Raw genomic sequence first — 21,358 nt, forward strand, 5'->3', positions numbered from 1 at the left:
GTCTCAGCTTTCTCTACACAGTCGCCTACGGCCCCTGCTGCCACCTTATCACAGATGGGTCACACCGGAAAATCGCTCCCAGCAGCGACACTGTGAGATGAGGAAGCACATGCCCTTGTCACGTGTCCATGTGAGATGTGCTAACAAGATGCATTCACTGACTGGAAATTCTGCTAGAGTAATATTCCCAAGAAAGTAATCATACCCTGTAAGGTAAAAAAGGTAAGACATTACAGGACCTCACAAAAAATGTGTAAGTCACCATTTTTTTCCACCTATAAAATTATGTTTAGCATAGAAAATCTGGAAAGTGCAGAAAAGCACAAAGGAGAATTCAAAATCCCCACACCTGTATAAGGACTGATGATACATGCTTCATGTCCTTAGGAACTTGATTTACGGCTGAAATAGCGGTAACTGTGCACCTTGCCCTGCACAGAGAGCACCGCCCTGTGTCCTGAGCACGAACGACCACAGCAGGGCACTTCCCACGGGCACTCGCTGAATTAATCCCTTTGGCGGGTCACTGCTTCTTCCCACCTCTGAGCTCCACACCGTGAGCCGCCGTGGCCCTTGGTAAACACCTTTTTGCCAACATTCCCAATTACCTCTTAAGCGTAAACTTGTAGAAATGGCATTTTCTAAGTAGACCTTCTCAAAGATACAAACTCAGGGGAGGTTATATCAGGATCCCAAATTTCTGAAAACATACTACACATGGCCTTGCTCCTCACCTATTTTGTTCTGATAAATTACATGCATCTGAATGCCGTGTCAGTTGTGTTTGGACTAATGGAAGTATTCTCAAATGATTTGGGTTCCCGTCATGCGCTATGTAATAGGGATGCCCCTGGGAACCTCTGAGCCTTTTCCAACACCTGAGAGCCCCAGAGCACCAAGGCTTTTGAGTTCTTTTTATTTTTAAAGTAATTTTTTTTAATTTATTTATTTATTTATTTGTTTATTTTTATTTTATTGGCTGTGTTGGGTCTTTTTTTGCTGTGCGTGGGCTTTCTTTAGTTGCGGTGAGTGGGGGCTACTCTTCGTTGTGGTGCGCGGGCTCCTCATTGCCGTGGCTTCTCTTGTTGCGGAGCACGGGCTCTAGGCACAAGGGCTTCAGTAGTTGCGGCATATGGGCTCAATAGTTGTAGCTCACGGGCTCTAAAGCGCAGGCTCAATAGTTGTGGCACACGGGCTTAGTTGCTCCGCAGCATGTGGGATCTTCCTAGAGCAGGGATCGAATCCATGTCCCCTGCACTGGCAGACGGATTCTTAACCACTGGGCAACCTAGGAAGCCCGACTTTTGAGTTCTTATGCTTGATTTTGTTTTCCTAGAAAGGTCCAAGCACACCAGAGTTGGGGGATCACTGGGAAACTCCTCAGATGTGAGTGTGACCCCCTCCCTCCAAGTGACAAGGGCACCTGGAGGGGGCAGGTCTGCAGGCTCTCCAGCAAGAGGCCCCTCCCCCTCTGTCAATGGCTGTTCTCCGCCCACATTCCACACCAGCTTCCCTGTCTCCAGTTCTGGAAAGTCACAGCTGAACATTTGCCCTGCAGGTGATGGTCGCTGTAGGGCGGGTGGGAGACATCAATTCCCTCTTCCCTTCTCATGTCTCCATGGAGGAGAGGACTTTCTACTTCAGCCCAAGAGCAAATCTTTCCATCTCTCTCCAGCCTCTCCCCAGGCCAGGGGGTGATGTAGGTGGAGAACCTGAACACGCCCCCGCCCCCCACCCCTCCCCCCCCCCCGCCAAACCCCTCAGGGCCTCGCCTGTGGGATCTTCCTGCTTGAGGGCCTGGGGCGGGGGTGGGCCAAGCCTGACCCCACCTGTGGGGAGACACACAGCTGCCTGCCAGTGTGGCCACGACACACCCCCGAGCCCTTCTTTCTGACGAGGCGTTCAGGCTCCATGTCTGTGCTCTCCACGCTCCAGAAAGTACCCCCCGACCAGAAGGAGAAACAGAGAGCTGGGGGACAGGTGTGGGGCGGGGCACCCACCTGCACTTCTCCGGGTGCTCATCCCGCTTGTTGTTGAAGTCCAAGGAGATCTTCGCATCCAGGCCGATGCCAAAGTAATTGTTCATGACGCACTTCTCTGTGTAGTACTCTCTGCAAAGGAGGGTTTCAGGCCAATGAGAACAATCTGCGAACCAGCGTCTAAGCATTTCTTCCTGAGGGCAATGTTTAGCTTTTGCGGGCGGAGGCCGTGGGGGGGCTTCAATTCACATACCATACAACTGACCCATTTAAAGTCTACGACCCAATAGTGATTTTCCTGTACTCAGTCACTACAGTCAATTTTAGAACAGCTCATCACCCTTCACCCATCAGCCCCAAGCCCTCCCCAGCCCCAGCAACCACTAATCTGCTGTCTGTCTCTGTGGATTTGCCGATTCCAATGGTTTGTAGAAAAGGAACCACACAACGTGTGGCCCTCTGCCGCGTGTGGCTCTGTCACTGAGCACCTTTTCACGCCGTGAGCACTGGGCTCAACCAAGCTTACACTTCAGCCGGTTCATGGCTGAACAGTGATGATCTACTGCAGGGACGGGCTGCGTCTGTCCATCAGCTCCTCGGCTGATGGACATTTGGGTTGTTTCACTTCTGAGCCATGATGTGTGAACACTCGTGCACACGCTTCAGTGTGGACATGTTTTCATTTCTCTTGGGAGTAACCCCAGGAAGGGAACTGATGGGCCATGTGGCAAATCTGGGTTTTGAGGAACCACAGACTGTCCTAAAAGAGGCTGCACCACCTCACGTTCCCACCAGCAACATCAAACCTGATGACATCCATGGCACATAAGCTCACACGTGCTCACGCCCTGGATCTCAAAACGTCCCTCAAACATCCCTGGACCCAATCAAAGCAAAGTCCCTAATTTGAAAATGTTCAGCCCAGCCCCATGTCCCGGTCCCCTGTGGGTAAGACTCCTCCTGGCTCCTCAGCCCTGTGAGCGAGGCCTGGCACACCAAGGCAGGGAGGAAGGAGAGGAGAGCAGCGCGTGTCTCCCCAGGGGAAGGAGAAGCCTCCCCCTGAAGGAAGAGACCACAGCCCTTGCCGCCAGGCGTGGAAGTACAGGGACCTCAGATGACAGAAAGAGATGGCACATCTAGTTCCAGAGGCCCCCATGGGCACTGCTCGTGGAAGGCTAGAGCTCTGGCCCTGTTGGGGAGAAATCAGGAAGGGTCAAGACCAGAGCCCCCAGCAGGCCAGGAGGGGCGGGCCCTGGCGTGAGGAGCAGACAGGATGGTGGTGTCAGGCTGGGGACAAGGACGCTGGGCCAGCACTGGAGCAGGTGTGGGAACCGAGGCCACTCTCCAGCAAATCGACTGCCACTGTGCAGGCTTGCAGCTCTGCGTTCCAAAACCCAGAGTCTCTGAGCCACACATTTCTCACGGTTACTCTTCCCATCACGCCAGATACACATGGTGGACAACTTTTAGCCAACTGCCACCAGTCACTAGCTGCCCAGAACTTGCTATCAGATGGCAGAAAGGAAAATCCAGAAGGCTGGGCTTTCAAAATACCATCTGTCCCCGCAATGGCCTTTACACATATGAGAACAAGCTGTGTGAAAGCCCCCACTGCCTTAGACGCTGGGCAGAGGACAGCACGCGGCACGCAGAGCAACATCGGAACTCTCTTCCCCAGAGCCCAAACCCAGGACAGCGTCTCCCTGGAGATGGCGAGGAGGCGCTTCCAGCCTGGGATCTACACGAACAGGGGAGCGGTGGACCCGTAAGAAAGAAGGTGGTCACAAGGCAGCGCCAACATGGGGCCAGCAAAGACCTCAGAGAGGACGACCAAGAACACAGGCAGAGTCTCCAAACCTGCCGAAACAGGACGTCAGGCACACGCCAGGCCGCCTCCCTTCACAGAAGTTCCCAACCACACTCTGCCCCTAAGGCCTCATACTTTCTAGGTTTTCCTTCTCAGCCAACACCAACTGGAAAAGGATCACCCAGTCAACTGCTCTCGAATTTCTCTAGTTAATTCCAAGCCAGTTCCCTACACGCCAGCACTCGGCTAGCAACATGCTGGCTCGGTTTACCCGTACTCACAGGTTTTCTGGTTCAGAGCTAAAGGGATCGGCGTTAATTAATAATCGACTGATGACTGAACCTCCAGGCAAGGAACCAGACATCCCGGCGCGAACATCTGTAAGGGAGAGAACAGGGGGCGGCACTGCCTGGGGGCTCCTGAATTATGAGGCTGTCGTGTCTTTGAGGCTGATGGTCACGTGTTCTTCAGAAGATTACTATAATGAGAAGTTTCTAAAATACTGTGTAAAAATGTCCAAACTTTGACAATTGATAGTCTCAGGTCAAAAATCACTATCATAAATCCATATTCACAGAACAAAAATAAACATGGGGTGGTAACCAACACCTATGAAACACATTAGAAAAGAACTTAAAAAGATAGTTCTCACTAAATTCAAGAAAACTCCACCAAAATGATCTCTACTACATTAGGGTCCAGTCGTACAATTTTATGGGGCTAAATTCAAGAGAAAAAGTTAAACATCAAGGAACCCTCCATGTGACCAGACCCTCAAGATACCTGCACCAATTTTTAAACATTTAAATTATAAATATTAAGGCTGAGATGGAGCCCTGCTTTTGAACAGTCTGCCAACCCACAGCTTCCAGTAACATTTTCGCTGCTTATTAACCAAATCGGTCTCAGCCTCTTTTCCCTAGAGCTTCTGGAATTTTCTTTCTATTCAGTTGAGATTCACCTAGAAATTGCCAAATCATTAGAGGAGCAGTGTGTGCATTACTTGGCCCAGGAGACCTCAGGAAGCTACCTGAAGCTGGTTAAGGGAGTCTTATCAGCAATTTCAACCCCTCATACCATTCCTTCCTACTGCAGACACAGTGTTATCACAATCCGCCCCCCACCCCCACCCCGCACCCACCCACCGAGGGAAGAAACAACAGGAGCTGCCTTGACGTGATCCTGGGTAAAATGCAAGCAAAGCAAGGGGACTAGGCCTGACTCTCCCGGTGCCCAGCTGTGCTCCTACTGCGACCATGCTGGAAACAACGGGGTAATCCACGGGCTCCCCCTTCCGCCAGCCCCTCCCTTTACACTCAACCCAACTCCTATTTATCCATCATCACCCAGTTCGAATATCACCTCCTCAGTGACATCTTCCTGGGATCCCAAGGCAGCAATTTGACTGCCATCTGCTCTTTGTAATAAATAAGGGCACTTTTCATACCATGATGTAACTCTGAAATTCTGCCTCTTTCCCATGGACCTAGGAACTTTTGGAGGACAGGGATCAGGTCTCCTCAACCCCTCAGACCCAGTGCCAGGCAGAGCGACAGCTGGTCGGCAGCTTCGCACCCTGCCTGCGCCCCTCCCCCAGACACGCAGGCCCACCGGGGGGACACTCACTCGGGAACAGGATCTTCGTGTTCAGTGCTGGCAGGCCGTCCCGGTTTCCTGACTGAGAAGGAAGAGAGGCAGAACCGCCCAGGGACAAGCTTCCTTTGCTTATCAGCTTTTCACATGGGGATCTGGACACTATAAAAGCAGAACAGAAAATAGAACGTTCCTGAGCTACTGGGAGCGCTCGTCAGAGAAGTGAGCAGGCGGTGGGGACAGGGAAGCGGGGAGCGGTTACAAGTGCGGGCAGCCACCGCCATATGCGAGACAGAAAAGAGGCAGACAGCAAGGAGGGGAACCAGAGTGGGGAAGGAGAGGTGTGTGGGCATGGGGCAAAGAGACCCGGACCACCGAGGGGGCTGGGGCTGCACTGATGAGGCCGGGGCTGGGGCTGGGGACAGAGGGCCAGCCCCTACCCACAGTCGGGCCACGGGGTCTGTGCAGGACAAAGGGGGGTCCCGCATGGGAACGATGCGGGAGGAAACTCTGAGACAGGATTTCCCAGTGGCTCCTAAAGGCCGCACAGAGTCGGGGCTGTTCCGGGAGGGCTGAGGGTCCCCAGGTGGCGGCCCGTATGGCTGGGTGGTCCCCAGCCACCTGGAACAAATGCGACATCTGGCCAGCTGCAGCCAGGAGGCCCCGGGTACTGGGCTAGGACCCCAGGTGCACAGCGTGGGCCCAGCAGCCCTGAGCCCTGGGTTAGGACCCACAGAGTCTGGGCACGCAGGCAGGTTCAGAGGGAAGCACCATCCCCAGCAACAAGGCCCCTCCCTGCCCAGGGTCCTGCCAGGCCTGCACCAGGCAAAGCACACATAGCACGTGGTACGCAAAACAGGTCACATGTTCGAGATTTTTTACACCTCCCAGTGGCCACAGCAACAGTGAGAAAGCACCCTAAAGCTTCCAAGGCAAGCTTCCGAGCATCGCAAAATGAAAAGGCCCAATGGCAGAACCGCAGGTCACCAGGGCTGCTGTACCTCTGCGGAGGCTCCTGCCCTTGGCGGTGCCGTGGCCCTCGCCGTGGCACGCTCTGTCGTCCGATTTCAGATCCTTCTTCTCCTCCGACTCAGAGAGACCTAAGATGAACCCCTCCTGCTCTTGGGTCTGGGCGTTCTGCTCGTCCACGGCTGTGCAAGGCAAGGGTGTTTGCGGCTGAGCGCGTGGACGTTACCCCGCAGACACCTCCAGGCTGATAAGGCTCCCCTCTGCACACGGACCCCTCCCCATCTCACTCATCTCCCTTCAAACATCATCTCGGCCGAAGGCTGAGACCCGAGGCTCCGACCCGACCCACTTTCTCCGTGTCCCCGGCACACGGGGCACCCGGGCACTTGTGCCAACAGGCTGGGGAAGAAGGCTGAGGGCTGGGAGAGACAGAGGGGAGTGATGCATGAGAGCTCACGCAGCCCGAGGGGCCAGGAGGAGGGAGCCATGCACCACGAGTACACAGTGGGAGGTCACGACCTCACTGTTCTCACTGTAAGAAGCAGGTCCATCTGCTCAGAGTGAAAAGTGTGTGACGAGAGCAAAAAGGTATGAGATGGTTTCTGAGGATGATGAGAAAAGACAGACCGAGGCCAGGAGGAAACTTGCTGGGGAGGGATCTCAGGGTCTGGGTGAGGGTGGAGGCAATGAAGGTCACAGGTGGCTGTGGTTTTACAGTGCTCTCCTCAAAGCTTAGCAAACGGAGTCTAGGAAAAGGGAGTGACTGACTAGGGAAGTCTTTACTCCTATGCAGGTGTGCCTCCCTCCCCCAGGCCAACTGAGGACATCAGCAACGGCAGCCTGGACACCAGGCCGATGACCTGTCCGGGCCCCAGGCCCCTCCACCACTGCGGCCAGCACCTGCCTCGGACACCACGTGCAGATGTTCCTCCTGCCTCTCTGACCACCGCCCCAGCTCACCCAGCCTCCGAGCCCATCCTAACCTCTCTGTCCATCAGATCATCTTACAGCCTCGTCCTTCACCTGTGGCCCAGGACCGACTCCCTCCTGGGCACAAAGCCTTCTTCTGTGGGTGTCCTTAGAGCACCTAGTTCTCAGCACCAAGGTGCTCCTTGGACCACCCCCACTCCCGGGGGCAGCCCCGCTGCTAACTGGACAAGGCTATGCTGCGCCCGAGGTCTGGCAGAGCGGCCGCAGGTGAGGACCCTTCCAGGGAGTGGGTCCCCCAACGTGCCCGATGCATGTGCCCCCGTGAGGCACCTTTCCACCAGCTGGGGGCACCCCCTCGGGAGGTGCTGGCCTGCGTCAGGCGGCCCCGGTGGCTCTGGCCTACACGCTGGGTCCCTCTGCATCTCACGCCATCCCGGGAGAAGCAGGGAGTGCCCAGCGCGCGCCCACAGGAACCCAGCACGCACAGCCCGCTACCTTTCTCTGTGTGCTCTATGATCTGGCGAATCGCCTTCTTCAGGCTGTTGGCTCTCAGCATGAGCTGCTCCCGAGGGCGGAATATCTGCGGCCGGGCGGGGCACGCCGGCCCCACGGCGCGGTCCCCGGCGGAGCTGGAGCTGCAGCCGCTGCCCGCCCCCTCCCCGTCTTCTGCCTCCTCGGCAATGGTGGGGGGAGGCTTGGGCAGCGAGGACGAGGCCTGGGACTCATCATCCAAGGTCTTGAGGAGGGAATCCAGCTTCTCTTTCAGGACAGAGCACTGGGAAGGAACAGAGGAAGGAGTGGGGGGGCTGCTGCTCCGCCCCAACGCACGCCCCAGGTGCCCGGGACGCACCTTCTTGGCCATGACCTCCGACTCCTCTGAACTCTCGGTGGTCTTCTCGTAGGCCTTCCCCACCCGGGCCACGAAGTCCTTCACGGTCTCGCAGAGCACTCTGCGGGAGGAAACGTGGGAAGAGGCTTCTAGAGAGACAGTCCTGGCTGGGACCCCAGCTCCCCCAAGGCCACAAGGCACTCACTTGGCTGATGAGATCACCACCGAGTGCTGGTCGGAGGTCAGGATCTTAGAGAGATGGGCCGCGACCGAGTCTTCATAGAAGAGAATCTGCTGCACCTGCAATTGCCCCAAACAGGGCGGGACCGTCAGTCTCGGCGCTGGAAGCCCCACGACGGAGCCCAGTGAGGTCTGCGCCCCTCCCTGCCGGCCCAGCCCCAGCCCGCTTCACGCGGATCTGATAGATTTCAAAAGCTTCATCAAGCCGTGGACGAAAGGATCTTAACAGAAAAGTACATGGCAATAAAACCTCATGAACGGCTTGTGCTGCTTTAGTCAGGTTCAACACCGCCAGCCTGTGCTGGGCTAGAGCCCTGAAGCCCATTTCCTCCTCAGCAGCACAGGCAGATGGCTGGCAGGGTCCTTACCTGAGGCTCCACTCACATTTCTCTCCCCGTTGGAACCCGGCCCAGGCCCCTCTCCGCCTCTCAAAGTAAGTCACCCCCTTCACCACTCATCCCTGCCCGTGGAACTGGGGGTGCTCACCCTGCGTGACGAGCCCCCTCTTTAGGCCCAGGGTAAGGCAACTTTGCTACCGGCCAGAGAGAACATATTTAGGCTTTGCCCACATATGCTCTCGCCCTTAAAATGCACAAACCATTCTCTGCTTGCAGGCCAGGCCACAGCAGCCCAGGCAGGGCTGGAGGCCACAGTTTGCCAACTGCTGCCCCTGACCCTCCTGACAGGCAGACAGGCCCCAGCAGAGCGAGCCCCCTCTCCTGTTCAATCCACAGCCAGCTTGCCCAGCAGGGTGAGCACAGCTCTGGCCCCAGACTGCACCAGTCTGCGCCCGGAGGGAACCACTAATCACAAAACCACCATGAAGAGCTAAACACTGAACTAGCACAGACCAACTGCAAGGGCGGGATGTGGAGGAGGTGGCACCAGAGTGGGAGCCTGGGCTGGGCAGGGGTGCTGGCAGCAGGGGGGCGGCAGCATACGCTGTGAGGGTAGGAAGTCCTAGGGGGCCATCGCCATGAAGGACCCCAAATCCTGGGAAACCCCAGGAAGCCCCCAGATAACCACAAAGCCTGCAGGGCAGGGTCCACAGGCTCCCGCTCCACCTCGCTGGCCCTGCACCTGTGCGGGACTAACCTCGGGGAGGATGTCCTAGAGGTGAGGGGGCTGCAAAGTGAGTAGGACAGCACAAGCACGTGGTGGGGCAACTGGAAATACCTCGGAGCCTTCACTCAAGTCTTCAGTGACGGTAGAAGAGGAGGCCGGCCGGGGGAGTTTGGTCTCATAGGCCATGACGCTCCACCTGCACACACAAAGGAGCTCTCAGCAGGTGGGCTCCAGCCCCCAGGCAAGCCCCGCGCCTCCCCCACCTGCCCGACCCGCCTAGTGGCCTGGGGACTTGATCTTATGACCACTCTAAGCCTTCATCTCGACTCCCGCGTCCCTAACCTGGCTCCTCACTTAGCTGAGAACATATGTCACAACCCACTGGACACTGCAGCTCCACTGAAGGAGGTGAAAGGTATCCCATAATGCTGCTTCTGGGAAAACGGGTTTCCCCTCTTCAGAGCTAAAATCGCTCAGCCAGCAGCCAGCTCTCCCAGGGGTCTGAGCATTTCACAGCCTCCAAAGGCACGCAGGCCTCCTTTCAATAGAGAAGAAATGGTAGAGGCAGCTGGAGAGTGTTCCAGACCACACGTGCTCATCACAGCAGGGCCCTTTGAGAGAGTATGTCTGTTTCAGGCTGTGGTTGGGGGGTTTCATACGTGAGCTCAGAACTAAGAGTAGCTTGCTCAAAAAGGACGCCCGAGTATTTCTAATAAACCTGGAGGAGAGTTGTCCAAAACTTAGATTCTTCTGGGAACACAGGATTGCTCAACTGTGCAATAAGGAGGACTCTCCTGACAGGTATCAGTCGAGGCTGCAAAGGCCAAAGGAGACAGGGCCACCTCCTCTGACAGCCCAGAGGATCAGGCTTGGCTGCTGAGACCTGACCACTTGAGGGTACAGTTCCAACCTGTTCTGCGTCAACTCTTTCATAATCTGACACTAGATAAAGCACACCAGAAAAACAGATTCCTGCTCAGGCTGAATTTTTACAAGTAACTGCAGAGGGCCTATGGTTTCCAGGGACCCCGGGTTGAGAACACCTCATCAAGGGCACTCATGCGGTCCACTCACCTGTCCAGCATCTTGGTGCTGGCTCTTTCCAGCTTCTCCAAGATCTGCGGGAGCTGGGTGTCGTCGTCACAGGCCGAGCCCCAGCCTAATACGCGAGCCAGGTCATTCCCTGTGCCGAGGGGCAGCACTCCCAGCTGACACTGAGACACAGGGGGAGGACACGGCATCAAACATCCTCGTTTTCACCTACCATGTGTGAGGTCTCATCTCACACGGTGTGGTGCTCACTTTCCAGGCAGAGCCGCTAGGCAGGACAGACATCTCTCTAATCCGAAAGAAAATTCCTCTCCCACCCACAGGGCTGCTTCTCGTCTGCTGACACATCTGACAATCGATCCTCTACAAGCTCCCTGATCTACGCTCCCACCCTCACAGCTACGGCCACAGCCCTGACTGCTGAGTGTCTGAAGCCCTGGAGAACCCATCTATGACTCTCCTCCACCTGCTTCTCACCCACTACGGCACCTCACTGTCACCTTCCCTCCCCTCACAGCATCTTCCGCAGCTCTAAGTCCTACGCAGACAGGCGCCAGGACTTTCAGTCTGACCGTCGAACTGGAACAAGCCCCAGTGTTCAGCCTGCACTCCTCCACCTGCCACTCCCCAGAGCCCCCCTGCACTGCTCAGGCCCCGCCCTCCACCTGGAATCCCCACCCAGAGCCCCTAGAGAAACCCCACCTCGCCAGTTCAGTGCTTAGGAAGCTCCCCAGACACCGGCTGCCCAAGAGCCTTCGACCTCTGAGCCCGACACGCAGCGTGTGGGGAGGGTCACTGGTCCTCCTGAAGCACAGCACAGCCCATGGTCACCTGCCCCAGCCATGAGGGAGGCCCTCCACCACCCTGCCAGGAACAGCGAGCTGGACAGAGCAGGTAAGGTCAAGGAAGCTCCAGCACCGGGCAGAGAGGGCCCAGCGCCAGCTTCCGGGAGCCCTAAAGGAAAGGAGCAGGCAGTGCCATGAAGGCACAGTGGCCTTGCAGGAGAGGGGACCCTGCCAAGTCAGAGCTCAGATGAGGAGGGCAGCGAGGAGAGAGGAGTCAGAGAAGCAGAGGAGGAAGAAGGGGCCAAACTGGGGCCTCTGATAAACTACACCCTGAGTCTGGATCTTATCCTAAGCCAAGGAGCCACCAGGAAGCACCCAGCAAGGGTGCAGGACCAGAACTGCCCTGAGGAAGGTCCTCGGGGAGGTTGGACCAGTGCAGTCCGAGAGGCTCAGGGAGGTGCGTGAGCAGAACTGCCCAAGGGGAAGGTCCCTGCGAGAGAAGACAGATGGAGCCCAGGCCAGTGACACACACTCAGCAGCGATACTGCTGCACCGGACACTCCAGGAGTGAGGTCGGAGGGCAAGGGAAGACTCAAGAACTGCTGTCAGGTCTCCAGCTTGGACGTCAGGTGGATGAATTTTCAGACTCCAAGGAAAGGAGTGGGGGCGGGGGGGGGGGGGGGAGGCAGTGCTGGAAATGCCAGGCTTGGGGCACTAGGAGCACCTAAGGAGGTCCAGGGCAGCCGGGGACTCCGACCTGGGCCTCAGCTATGAATCACTGGCTCCAGGACAGAGGCGGAGCGGGAGCCTTGCGGGGCTGAGAAGACCCATGAGAAGAGTGTGGAGAACGAGGGCCCAGAGTCTGGAGGGAAGCTGGGAAGGGGCAGCCAGGAAGACAAGGAACACCATGGGGAACGGGGGTGACCAGAGGATCACGGGCCACAGAGAAGCCAAAGGAGATGAATGCTCACTGAACTCAGCTGAATACATGAAAACCTGTCTTCCTGACTTGTGATAATGAACCTAGTAACAATCCTAGAAGCGAACAAAACTTCAAATTGGACCTACGTGTACTGCTCTAACTTCACCGCTAGGGGGCAGTGCTCTCTTGCCTGAGCTACTAGCCTCCCTTGAGCTGAGCAGTTACTCCCACACCTGGGATCCCCTCTCCAACATCTTTCCAGGAGCTTAAATGCTGACAGCAAAAGGTCCACCCCACCTACAAAGACCACCAACATGTTAAAGGACAAGTGACAAACGAGGAAAAATATGGCCAACAAGGAGTTTACATTCCTAATAAAACAATTTATCAATTTTTAAAAAGGTAAATACCCCAATAGAAAACCAGGTTAAAAAAAAACATGAACAGGTAATTCATTTAAAAATTCATAGTTAATTGAGGATACGTTGGACTTCACCATTATTAAAGAAATAAAAATGAAACATACCATTTTTTGTCTACTACGTTGGACAAAAGCTTTAAGATGTACAATGGACAGCACATGTGAAAAGAGTTTCGTGTGCATTAGGAATATAAATTGGTACAGCCCTAATGGAGAGCAGTCTGGCAATATTACCAAAATTTAAATCTGGGTGCTCTTCAGAAGAGCACATAGTTGGGACAGTGCAAACATGGTTTTCAGCAGCGTTATCTTCATGCAGCAAGCTAAGTGTCCCTCGACGGGGAGACGGGCGAACCCAGGGCTGTGGCCCAGCGGGAAACCATCACACAGAGATGTTCACAATAAGTGGATTAAAAATTGATTTAAAATATACAATATTACTACACGATGTGCTGTATGGGCACTATGAATCCATTTAAATTAAAACTGCATTACACACTGTACTACATACATTCTGAAAGAGAGAGGTCTGAAGGATAGTTACTGAAATGTTAGCAGTGGTTAATTATTTGGGGGGGGAGCTGGAGTAGAAAATCAATCAACACTTAAAAAACCCTAACTCTGACCTGAAGTTCAAGTGCTCACCAGCAGGAGACATCAGTAGACGACATCACTACCCAATGAGGAGCCTCACCCAGATCTGCCCATGCTTGGGACCTTCAGGGCAGGTCTTTTTGTCGGGCCCCTGTGCCCTACGACACCATCAAGCTACCTGCTCTTCCCTCCGAGACCGCCCCAAGGGGACGAGGCGCACCACCTGACATGACACAGCCTCTCTGCAGCGGTGGCATCGCTCTCCTCTGGGCCAGCCCCTCCACACCCAGGTACCTGTTTGTGAAGGTTGAGGCTGTCGATTTCAGAGAGGACCCAACCAACACTGCCATCTCCACCGCAAACCAGAATCCGGAACGTATCAAACTTCTGGAATAAGCGTAAGCTGCAGAGAAAACAGAACGTCAATGAAATGAGGTCGGTTCTAAGGGACAGATGATGGCCAGTCAGTCCGGGGCCAGCGTGCCCTGTCTGTGCTCCTCACGGCCAATCCTGAGGTCCCTCCAGTGGAAAAGCCTCTCAGAGGCCAGAGCCCAGCTGCGCTCAGGCTCGCCCACTGGGGCCTCCAGGCGCCTGAGAGCAAAGGCCTCCCATCAGGGCCACTGGCCCACTCCCAGCCCTGACCTCAGCCAGTGCCCCTGCACGTCCTCAGGAGCCCCAGGCTGCAGGATTCTGCCCACACGTCTCCTGTCCTCTGGACCACTCTGCCCACCTCGTAACTCCAGCTCCGTCTCCTCCCTGTGCTCCTCTTGATCACCCTGCCCCTTGCCCACAGGGTCCCTCCCAGGACACCCTGCAGCCTTCCCCTCACTCCCCAGCCTCTTGCTGGGTGGCCTCATCCCACGTTTTGGCTTCAGGGACCACACGGACACTGATGACCCTGAATGACCCTAATGATGACCCCTCGGCTCTCCTAAAGGAGAGCAGTTGCACTTGTTTACCGGAACATGCCACCTGGGTGTCACATGGGCGCCTCCTCGGCCTACACTTCCTTCCTCAGAAAAAGGCAGTGCCACCACCAACCCAGTTACCAGGCCAGAACCCATCATCCCGAGCGCAGGCCATCAGCGCTTCTCTTGTAATCCCTACAGGAGCCCCCTACCTACCTCACATCTCCTTCGAGATGCCTCTAATTCGTGCTAACAGCGTCATCTTCCCAAAACAAGTTTCACTGGGTGCCTGGCTTTGGAAGTGGCCGCTTGTTTCCAGGAAAGGTTTAAACCTCTCGGAGACCCCCATGGCCCGCCCTGGCCAGGACCTGCCTGCCCACTGTGTTCTCACCTGTGCACACAGGCCCCCCCCTCTGCCTAGAGGCTCCCCACCTCCCTCCCCCCGACACCCACCATTAACACTAACTCTCCTCAAATGCTGGCTCAGCAGAGAAACCGAGAGACCCCCATCTGATTCATAAGCCCCCTCTCGGGGTTCCCTAAGAACCTGCACACCACGCTGCCAACCACACAGATCGCCCGTCTTAGGCCTGGACCGTCCATCTGCGCCTGCCCCCTGCAGGCAGGGCACCCCCTTGACTGGCCTTGCATCCAGCACAGTCTGAGCGGGGGGTGGGGGGAAGGCCTCAGACAGCAAACAGGACTGGGTGACAGGGAACTTGGGACATAACAGAGGAGAGGTCCTGCCGTGGCGAGGCTGCACCTGACCTTCAGGCTGGGAGAGAAACAGCCACACGTGTCCTTTAAGAACGCTGACCTCCCCCAGGCCTCCTGCTCTCTGGAGAAGTGGGGGCATGTCAAGGCCGGGAATCAGGAAAACGAAGCTGTATTGCTCAGTTTTCTTTTTTTTTTTTTTTTTTTTTTGTTTATTTATTTATTTATTTATTTTTTGGGGGGGGGGTACACCAGGTTCAATCATCCGTTTTTATACACATATCCCCATCTTCCCTCCCTTCCTTGACTCCCCCCCCCAAGCCTCCCCCACCCTCCCCGCCCCAGTCCTCAAAGTCATGCTCAGTTTTCTTAGGAACAGTATGAAAGCAAGGCTGCTTCCCAGACACGGGAAGTGAAGAAGCCAAGTCCACTGCACCTCTGCTGGTCTGCACCTGAGTCGTCTTGTCTCGTCCTTACCGCCTATGGGGCTTGCATGCGTCCCAAAATGAACATGTGCTCGTTCCGCGGCCCCACTGTGCAGCCCACCCTGCCCGACGCCCCTTCAGGGCATTCCTCCAACATCCCTGGAGCGACGGGGACGGCGGCCTGCACCATTTGGTGCATCCCCGCAGCAGCACCCGCCCGGCTCCAGAAGCAGCCCTCCCAGGGGCCTCCCAGGAAAAGACACACCAGAGAGCAGGCTCTGCGGCCAACCGTCCACTACAAATGTGCTGCACCACCTCCCTCACATGCTCCCACCTTGAACGGGTGCTTCCAAATGGAGGGGTTAGTTCAAATGCCAAAATTTATAAAAACAGATGTTTTCCACAAACCTACGAAGTGTAAACTAGAAAGCTCAAACATCAGGTCTCCCACTTTGCCTCATACACTGGGCCTTACACATCAGCACGTCACTGCACCTGCAACTAAGCAAACTCATGCGCTCTCCAAAGTGAAAAATCTTCCTTTGCCCTCAAGAAAAGCTTCCTCCTCAATACCAAGCAGCCATGCAAAAGGATGAGACAGATCTGTAACTACTGACATCAGAACACATCTGCACTGCTGTCAGCTGACACCCGCAAAAAGCACACCTCACAATGGCAGGTAACCTGGGTCCCCATCTGCTTTAAAAGTCTGTGTGCGCACACAACTGAGACACACTGGAAAGCCGGAAGACATACAACTCTATGAACCATTCAGAGTGGACACCTCTGCCAGTGGAATTTGGGAAGAATAACTTTTATTTCCTATTTAAAATTTTCTGTATCTTTGAACCTTTAAATAAGCACGCATTATCTTCAAACAGTTTTTAAACTCCAAGAAAGATATATTTTACGAGCTTCCTACCCAAGGTGTGGCCCTCCATTCATGAGGTCAAAGACCTGGGCAGGGTTCAGCAGCTGCTTGAATCTTCTGAGGAACTTCACACCCTGGTTGTCCCCACTTTTTGAATTGACGAAGACCAACAATGGACTTGTGCAGGATGGAGGACATGTGGCCTTCCAGAAGCCTGGGTGTGAGGGTGGGAAAGGACAGAAGAAAATCTGAAAGCCACAAAAAGACACCAGGGCACCCTCCATCTTGTACCAAGTAGACACCCCCATGGGACCTATAACACACATGTGCATGCCCAGGAAACCAGCAAGGTGTTAATCTACGCTTTCACGTCGCCATCCCCCGTGTGGAGGGGAGTGAGTCCCCATCTGGCCTCGCCTCACCTCTGCAGGACTCTACACGTCAGACACAGCTGACTTCCTGAGACACGTGCCCCAGATCCCACCAACACTTGTTAACATGCATCCCCACGTTCCGTCTGCACAGGCGCATGCAGACACAGAAGAGCGTGTGATTAGTATCAGCTACTAGATGAGACTAGCTGATGGACAGCTCACGTCAAAGATGGAGAAGCATCTTAGACTCGGTTTCTACTCAATAGGCGATGGACCCCCTACCTTCAGGTAAGGTCCCAGCCTCAGGTCAAAGGTGCCCAGCTGTCAGCACACTGTTTACCACCTCCTCTCCTCTCCCCCCACTGCTGGGCCTGACCTCTTCCCGACTACATCTCAAAACCACCAACATCACCAATTCCAGAGTGGGGGAGGGGAGAAGGCCTGGAGAAGAAAGCATGAAGAAACACTGAGACGGGAGTGCGTGTGGTACCCACCATCGGAGTCGATGCTGTTGAGAGCGGTGGGCGGGATGACCGACACTTTGCACAGGCCCAGTGGGCACTTGGTCAGTAAGGATTCTTTACACGCTGTGTGCACCTGGAACACAGGCCCGCTCGTCACAGGGGTCGCCGGACTCCCTTCTGCACCCCAGAACTCTCCCCAGCCCTGCCACCACAGGAGCTGTGCTTTCGGACCCAGCCGGCCTGTGTTCCCATGTGGAATGTGCCCGGCGGCCGTGCTCACTCACCATGGCCTTGCACCAGAGGCAGCGCCAGTCCTGCAAGCGCAGCACACTGCCGCAGGTCTTGTCGCACACCGTGCACTTGGCACTCACGGGCAGATTCCCCTCCAGCCACTGATGAGGCATGGCAATCTGCAAGCCACACAGAGACACACGCTGGGGGCATCCCCACAGCCTCCACGCAGGCCAAGGGGGCCCTTGGGCAAAAAGGCTGCAGAATGAACTCAACCAAGTCATTCTTCTCCGTGAGGGACGGGACAGGGTCTGCAGAGCATCATCCACCCCACTGCTCCCTGCCGGCACCCCCGACTCACAGGGACTGCACAGAGCTCAGGGCCCCCAGACACCAGCGTGACCAACTCAAAGGAAACCCTGCCCTCTTTCCCCTCGAGGAAGAGAACCAAGCACAGGCGGGGGGCGAGGGGGGCAGGAGGGAGTGGGAGCCCTCTCACCCGGACACTAGGAAGGCCATGCAGGGTCCCCTGGGCATACCCCATCCTCGTCCTCGATGATGTCCTTCCCAATGGAGGCCAGCGTGGTCCACTTGCAGTTACTGGTCGCACGCACAGCACAGCGTTTGTGGGCCTTAAACTTACACACTGGGAGAGAAGGAACACATTAGCCCTCGGAGCCACGGCCATGGTCTGGGGTGACCTGCCCTGCTCTCTTGGGAAAGCTGGGAACCAACATATATGGTTAGTTGAGTTATAAACAAAAGCACCAGGGTGCATGAAGAGACCGCTCGCGGGGAGACCAGGTGTCCACCCTGGCCAGGGGGCTACAACCTTTCTGTGAAGGGCTCAGGCTCTGTGGGCCAACTGCTGGGCTCTGCCCCTGCACACGAGCGCCACCGTGGACACACTTCACATACAGATGGCAAAGTCTAAGTTTCACAGGATTTTCTGTCACAAAGCAGTTGCCTTCTTTTGATATTTTTCAACCTTTTAAAATTGTAAAAACCATTCTTAAGCTCACAGGCTGTACGACCTCAGGCGGCAGGTGGGAACTGGGCCCAGGGCCTCGGTTCTCCTCTTTCTGCTGCTGCCCAAGCCCTATGCCCCTAACCCTCTAGATCTGGAAGGCCATTTACCCAGAGAGGGGCCAGGAGATCCTTTAACTCTTTTTCCCTCTGTGTCCTCTATGTTTCCTCTTTATGTCTCATTACTACCAATTCCCTTCTTTTTACTTTGCTCCATTACTACAAATAATACTTTATCAAAGACTTCTGTGTAGGCAAAGCAGACGAGAGTGGAGTCATACAAACAACTCTACTCCTGACTGACCTGAGGTGACTATGCTCGGATCCCTAAGGCTCTGTCACGTCACACCTCAGGCCACCCTTCCCAGCGGGAAACACATCATTCGTACCTTCACAGGACAGTCCGTGGGACGTGACCCCGGACAGAGCCTCTCGGCACACATTGCAGTAGGTGGGCCTCGCGTGGGAGCAGGCATACCAGTTGTGCATCCCTGAGAAGTGGTCCATGCTGTACTGGGTAGGCTGCAAGCACAGAACAAAGATGGCAAAGATGAGGCGCCCCTCTGACCTCCCTAAACATGGTAATCTAGACAAGATTCCATAAGAAATCAGACAGGGTCACTTCCCAAGGGCCCAAAGATGGAGCAACGAGGCTTAACTTTACAAGGAGCATGCGGAGAAAGTGAGCTGCAGACCACACGGCCCAGCGTGGGGCGCACTGGGACAGCAGAATACAAGGGGGAGGGCGACAAGAAGGGAGGGGCCTTTCTCCTCTAACCTCAAAGTGCTCCCTGCTCTGGACCGTCTTCAGTGCTGCTATCCAGTCTTCCATCTCTTTTCTGTTATCGGCACATAGGATGAGCTTCCGACATGGAGTGATGACCTAGAGAAAGAAACAAACGTGCAACATGTTCACCAGCAGACAATGAAAGCCTTTTAAAAACCTACTTTCACTATGTATTATACCTTCTTTTTTCATGAAAAAGTACTGTTTCATTCAGGTATTCAACTGAACAGAACATAAAAATGGTTATCATGGGTCATTAAAAGTTAAGAACAATCTCAAACCAAAAAGACAATCAAATTTTGATTACAGATTCACCAAAAATCAACCTAAGTGAACATTTACCAACTATTTACTACTTAGACACAGTAATCAGTCATAGGCAATTTTTTTTAAAAGGAAAATAAGACAGTTTCCATTGCTCCAAAGAGCTTGCAAGCTGACACCTAGCACCTGAACGGTTTAGGGAAGTCTGACCCACAGTTAAAGCAGAAATTTCCTGACCATTTCAAACCTATCACCCATAAACGTTCTTTTAAAAAATCCTTTTAATATAGGACAACAGAGCAACCAGCTACAGTCAGGCCTGAACAATCTAACCGGAAATGAGGTCATGAACCTGGTCATAATCAACAAATGAAAATTACATCTGCCACATACAGAGTTTTAATAAATCAATAAGAAAAAAATTACGAACTTCCATTTCACAGAAGAAACACAAAATGGCTGACAAAGGAATGAAAAGATGCTTAATCACTCTCATCACTGGGGAACACAGACGAAAACACCAAACTGTTCTTCACCTATCAGGTGGGCACAGCTCTTAGAGATGATAGTCCGGTGTTAGAAAAGGTGTGAGAGAAAAGAGTTCACCTCAAGTACTGACAGGAGGCAAACAGAGTAACAATCTTTTAGAGAAAAATGTGACAATGTCTATCAAAATTCTTTAAAGTCAAAACCTTTTACCTAATTTTTTCTATAATGCTGTAAAATATCTAAACGGTCCCAAAGTCAAAATGATGAAGTAAGGCACAGATTTTATGTGTCCCCTCATCCTAGTTCCCTCCCTTCCCCAAAGGCAGCTTTAAAGATAAACAAAAGTATGGTTTATCCTCCCATTTCTAAGACACATGCAAATACACGTATATATTCATATTCTCTCTTTTCAAAACAGTAGCATACCACAGACCCTTCTGTCCACTCTCTGTTTTTTTTTTTTAATTTAATCACAATTGGCCCTTGAACAGCACAGGTTTGAACTGCAAGGGTTCCACTTATATGATTTTTTTCAACAGCAAATGTTCTACAATCCCTGGCTGGCTGAATCCACAGATGCGAACCGTGGCAAGGAAGAACCGTGGCTAGGAAGAGGAGGGCCGATTATAAATTATACGTGGATTTCCAACTGCGTGGAGGATCTGTGCCCCAACCTCTGTGCTGCTCAAGGGTCAGCTGCACACGTCCTGGCCATCACCCCTTAGCAATAGACCGCAATTCTTTATTCTTCCCACAGCTGCCCGGTGCTCTAACGCATAGAAGCACCGAGTCTGTGCAACCAGTCCCCATTCACAGAAGGTCTACGTTACTGAAAATCCTCCGCTATTTCAAACAGTGCCACAATGAACAGCCTTTACATAGATCTTCTCATATTTTTACCAGGGTATTTTTGGAATAAATTCCTAGAAGTAGAACTGCCCTAACAAAGAATAAATGCATATGTAATTTTGCTGCTGTTGCCAAATTTCCCTCATGGGGGTTGTACCACTTTGCATTCCCACCAGCAGTGTTAGGAAAACGTCTGCTTCCTCATGGATTCACCAATAAAATATGTTATTTAACTTTTGGATGTTTGCCCATTTTAGGGCTTTAATTTATATTGGAAAGATCCAATTTAGGAACACCCAACTTAAGTTATTAGATGATCTTGTTTCTGGCTTAGAAAATGAAGAAACAGTATTTTATATATTATCTCTTCAGTGATTCCCATAAACTACCTACAAAGCTTAATCACAGAAGGGGGTAATTAGAACTGGGTCACAAAAGCACGGTGCCATTCATTCTTCCAGTACTGGGGTACCCACAATAACTCCACACAGGGACCAGGCTGAGTGTAAAAGAGATGAGCCCAGGAGAGGGTGCGAGGAGATGGAAAAACAGAACACGGAGGCCAGAAGCAGCCGCGCCCTCCTGGGGTCGGGCGGCGGGAGCCACTCTTCCACTCCTGGGGAGCCCAGTGGGTGGCTGTACCCACCCTCCAGGCAGACACTGGCCCAGGGCCTGCTCTAGACACGGGCTCCCAAGGCCATGACAGGCAACGTTCCTACTCACATGGAACTTATACTGGGGAGAGAAAGATAAACCTGAAAACAAGTTCAAA

At 53.9% G+C, this 21,358-nt stretch overlaps 1 protein-coding gene across 3 annotated transcripts in view; it reads right to left on the reverse strand.

Moving 5' to 3' along the window:
• The window catches only part of DGKD (diacylglycerol kinase delta), a 115,014-nt gene that overhangs the window by 20,381 nt on the left and 73,275 nt on the right, over positions 1–21,358 (reverse strand). For all 3 annotated transcript variants that reach the window (XM_057746428.1, XM_057746427.1, XM_057746429.1), the window contains exons 4-19: positions 18,976–19,080; positions 18,587–18,719; positions 17,711–17,817; positions 17,225–17,350; positions 16,971–17,073; positions 16,154–16,316; positions 13,479–13,587; positions 10,487–10,626; positions 9,524–9,608; positions 8,313–8,407; positions 8,129–8,228; positions 7,774–8,053; positions 6,381–6,530; positions 5,413–5,541; positions 4,068–4,164; positions 2,001–2,111 (exon numbers count right to left, since the gene is read on the reverse strand). In XM_057746428.1, coding sequence (XP_057602411.1) covers positions 2,001–2,111; positions 4,068–4,164; positions 5,413–5,541; positions 6,381–6,530; positions 7,774–8,053; positions 8,129–8,228; positions 8,313–8,407; positions 9,524–9,608; positions 10,487–10,626; positions 13,479–13,587; positions 16,154–16,316; positions 16,971–17,073; positions 17,225–17,350; positions 17,711–17,817; positions 18,587–18,719; positions 18,976–19,080 — 2,033 coding nt within the window. The remainder of the gene's footprint in view (positions 1–2,000; positions 2,112–4,067; positions 4,165–5,412; positions 5,542–6,380; positions 6,531–7,773; positions 8,054–8,128; positions 8,229–8,312; positions 8,408–9,523; positions 9,609–10,486; positions 10,627–13,478; positions 13,588–16,153; positions 16,317–16,970; positions 17,074–17,224; positions 17,351–17,710; positions 17,818–18,586; positions 18,720–18,975; positions 19,081–21,358) is intronic.

The sequence above is a fragment of the Hippopotamus amphibius genome, chromosome 8, assembly GCF_030028045.1.
Source record: "Hippopotamus amphibius kiboko isolate mHipAmp2 chromosome 8, mHipAmp2.hap2, whole genome shotgun sequence".
In the NCBI taxonomy this organism is placed as follows: domain Eukaryota; kingdom Metazoa; phylum Chordata; class Mammalia; order Artiodactyla; family Hippopotamidae; genus Hippopotamus; species Hippopotamus amphibius.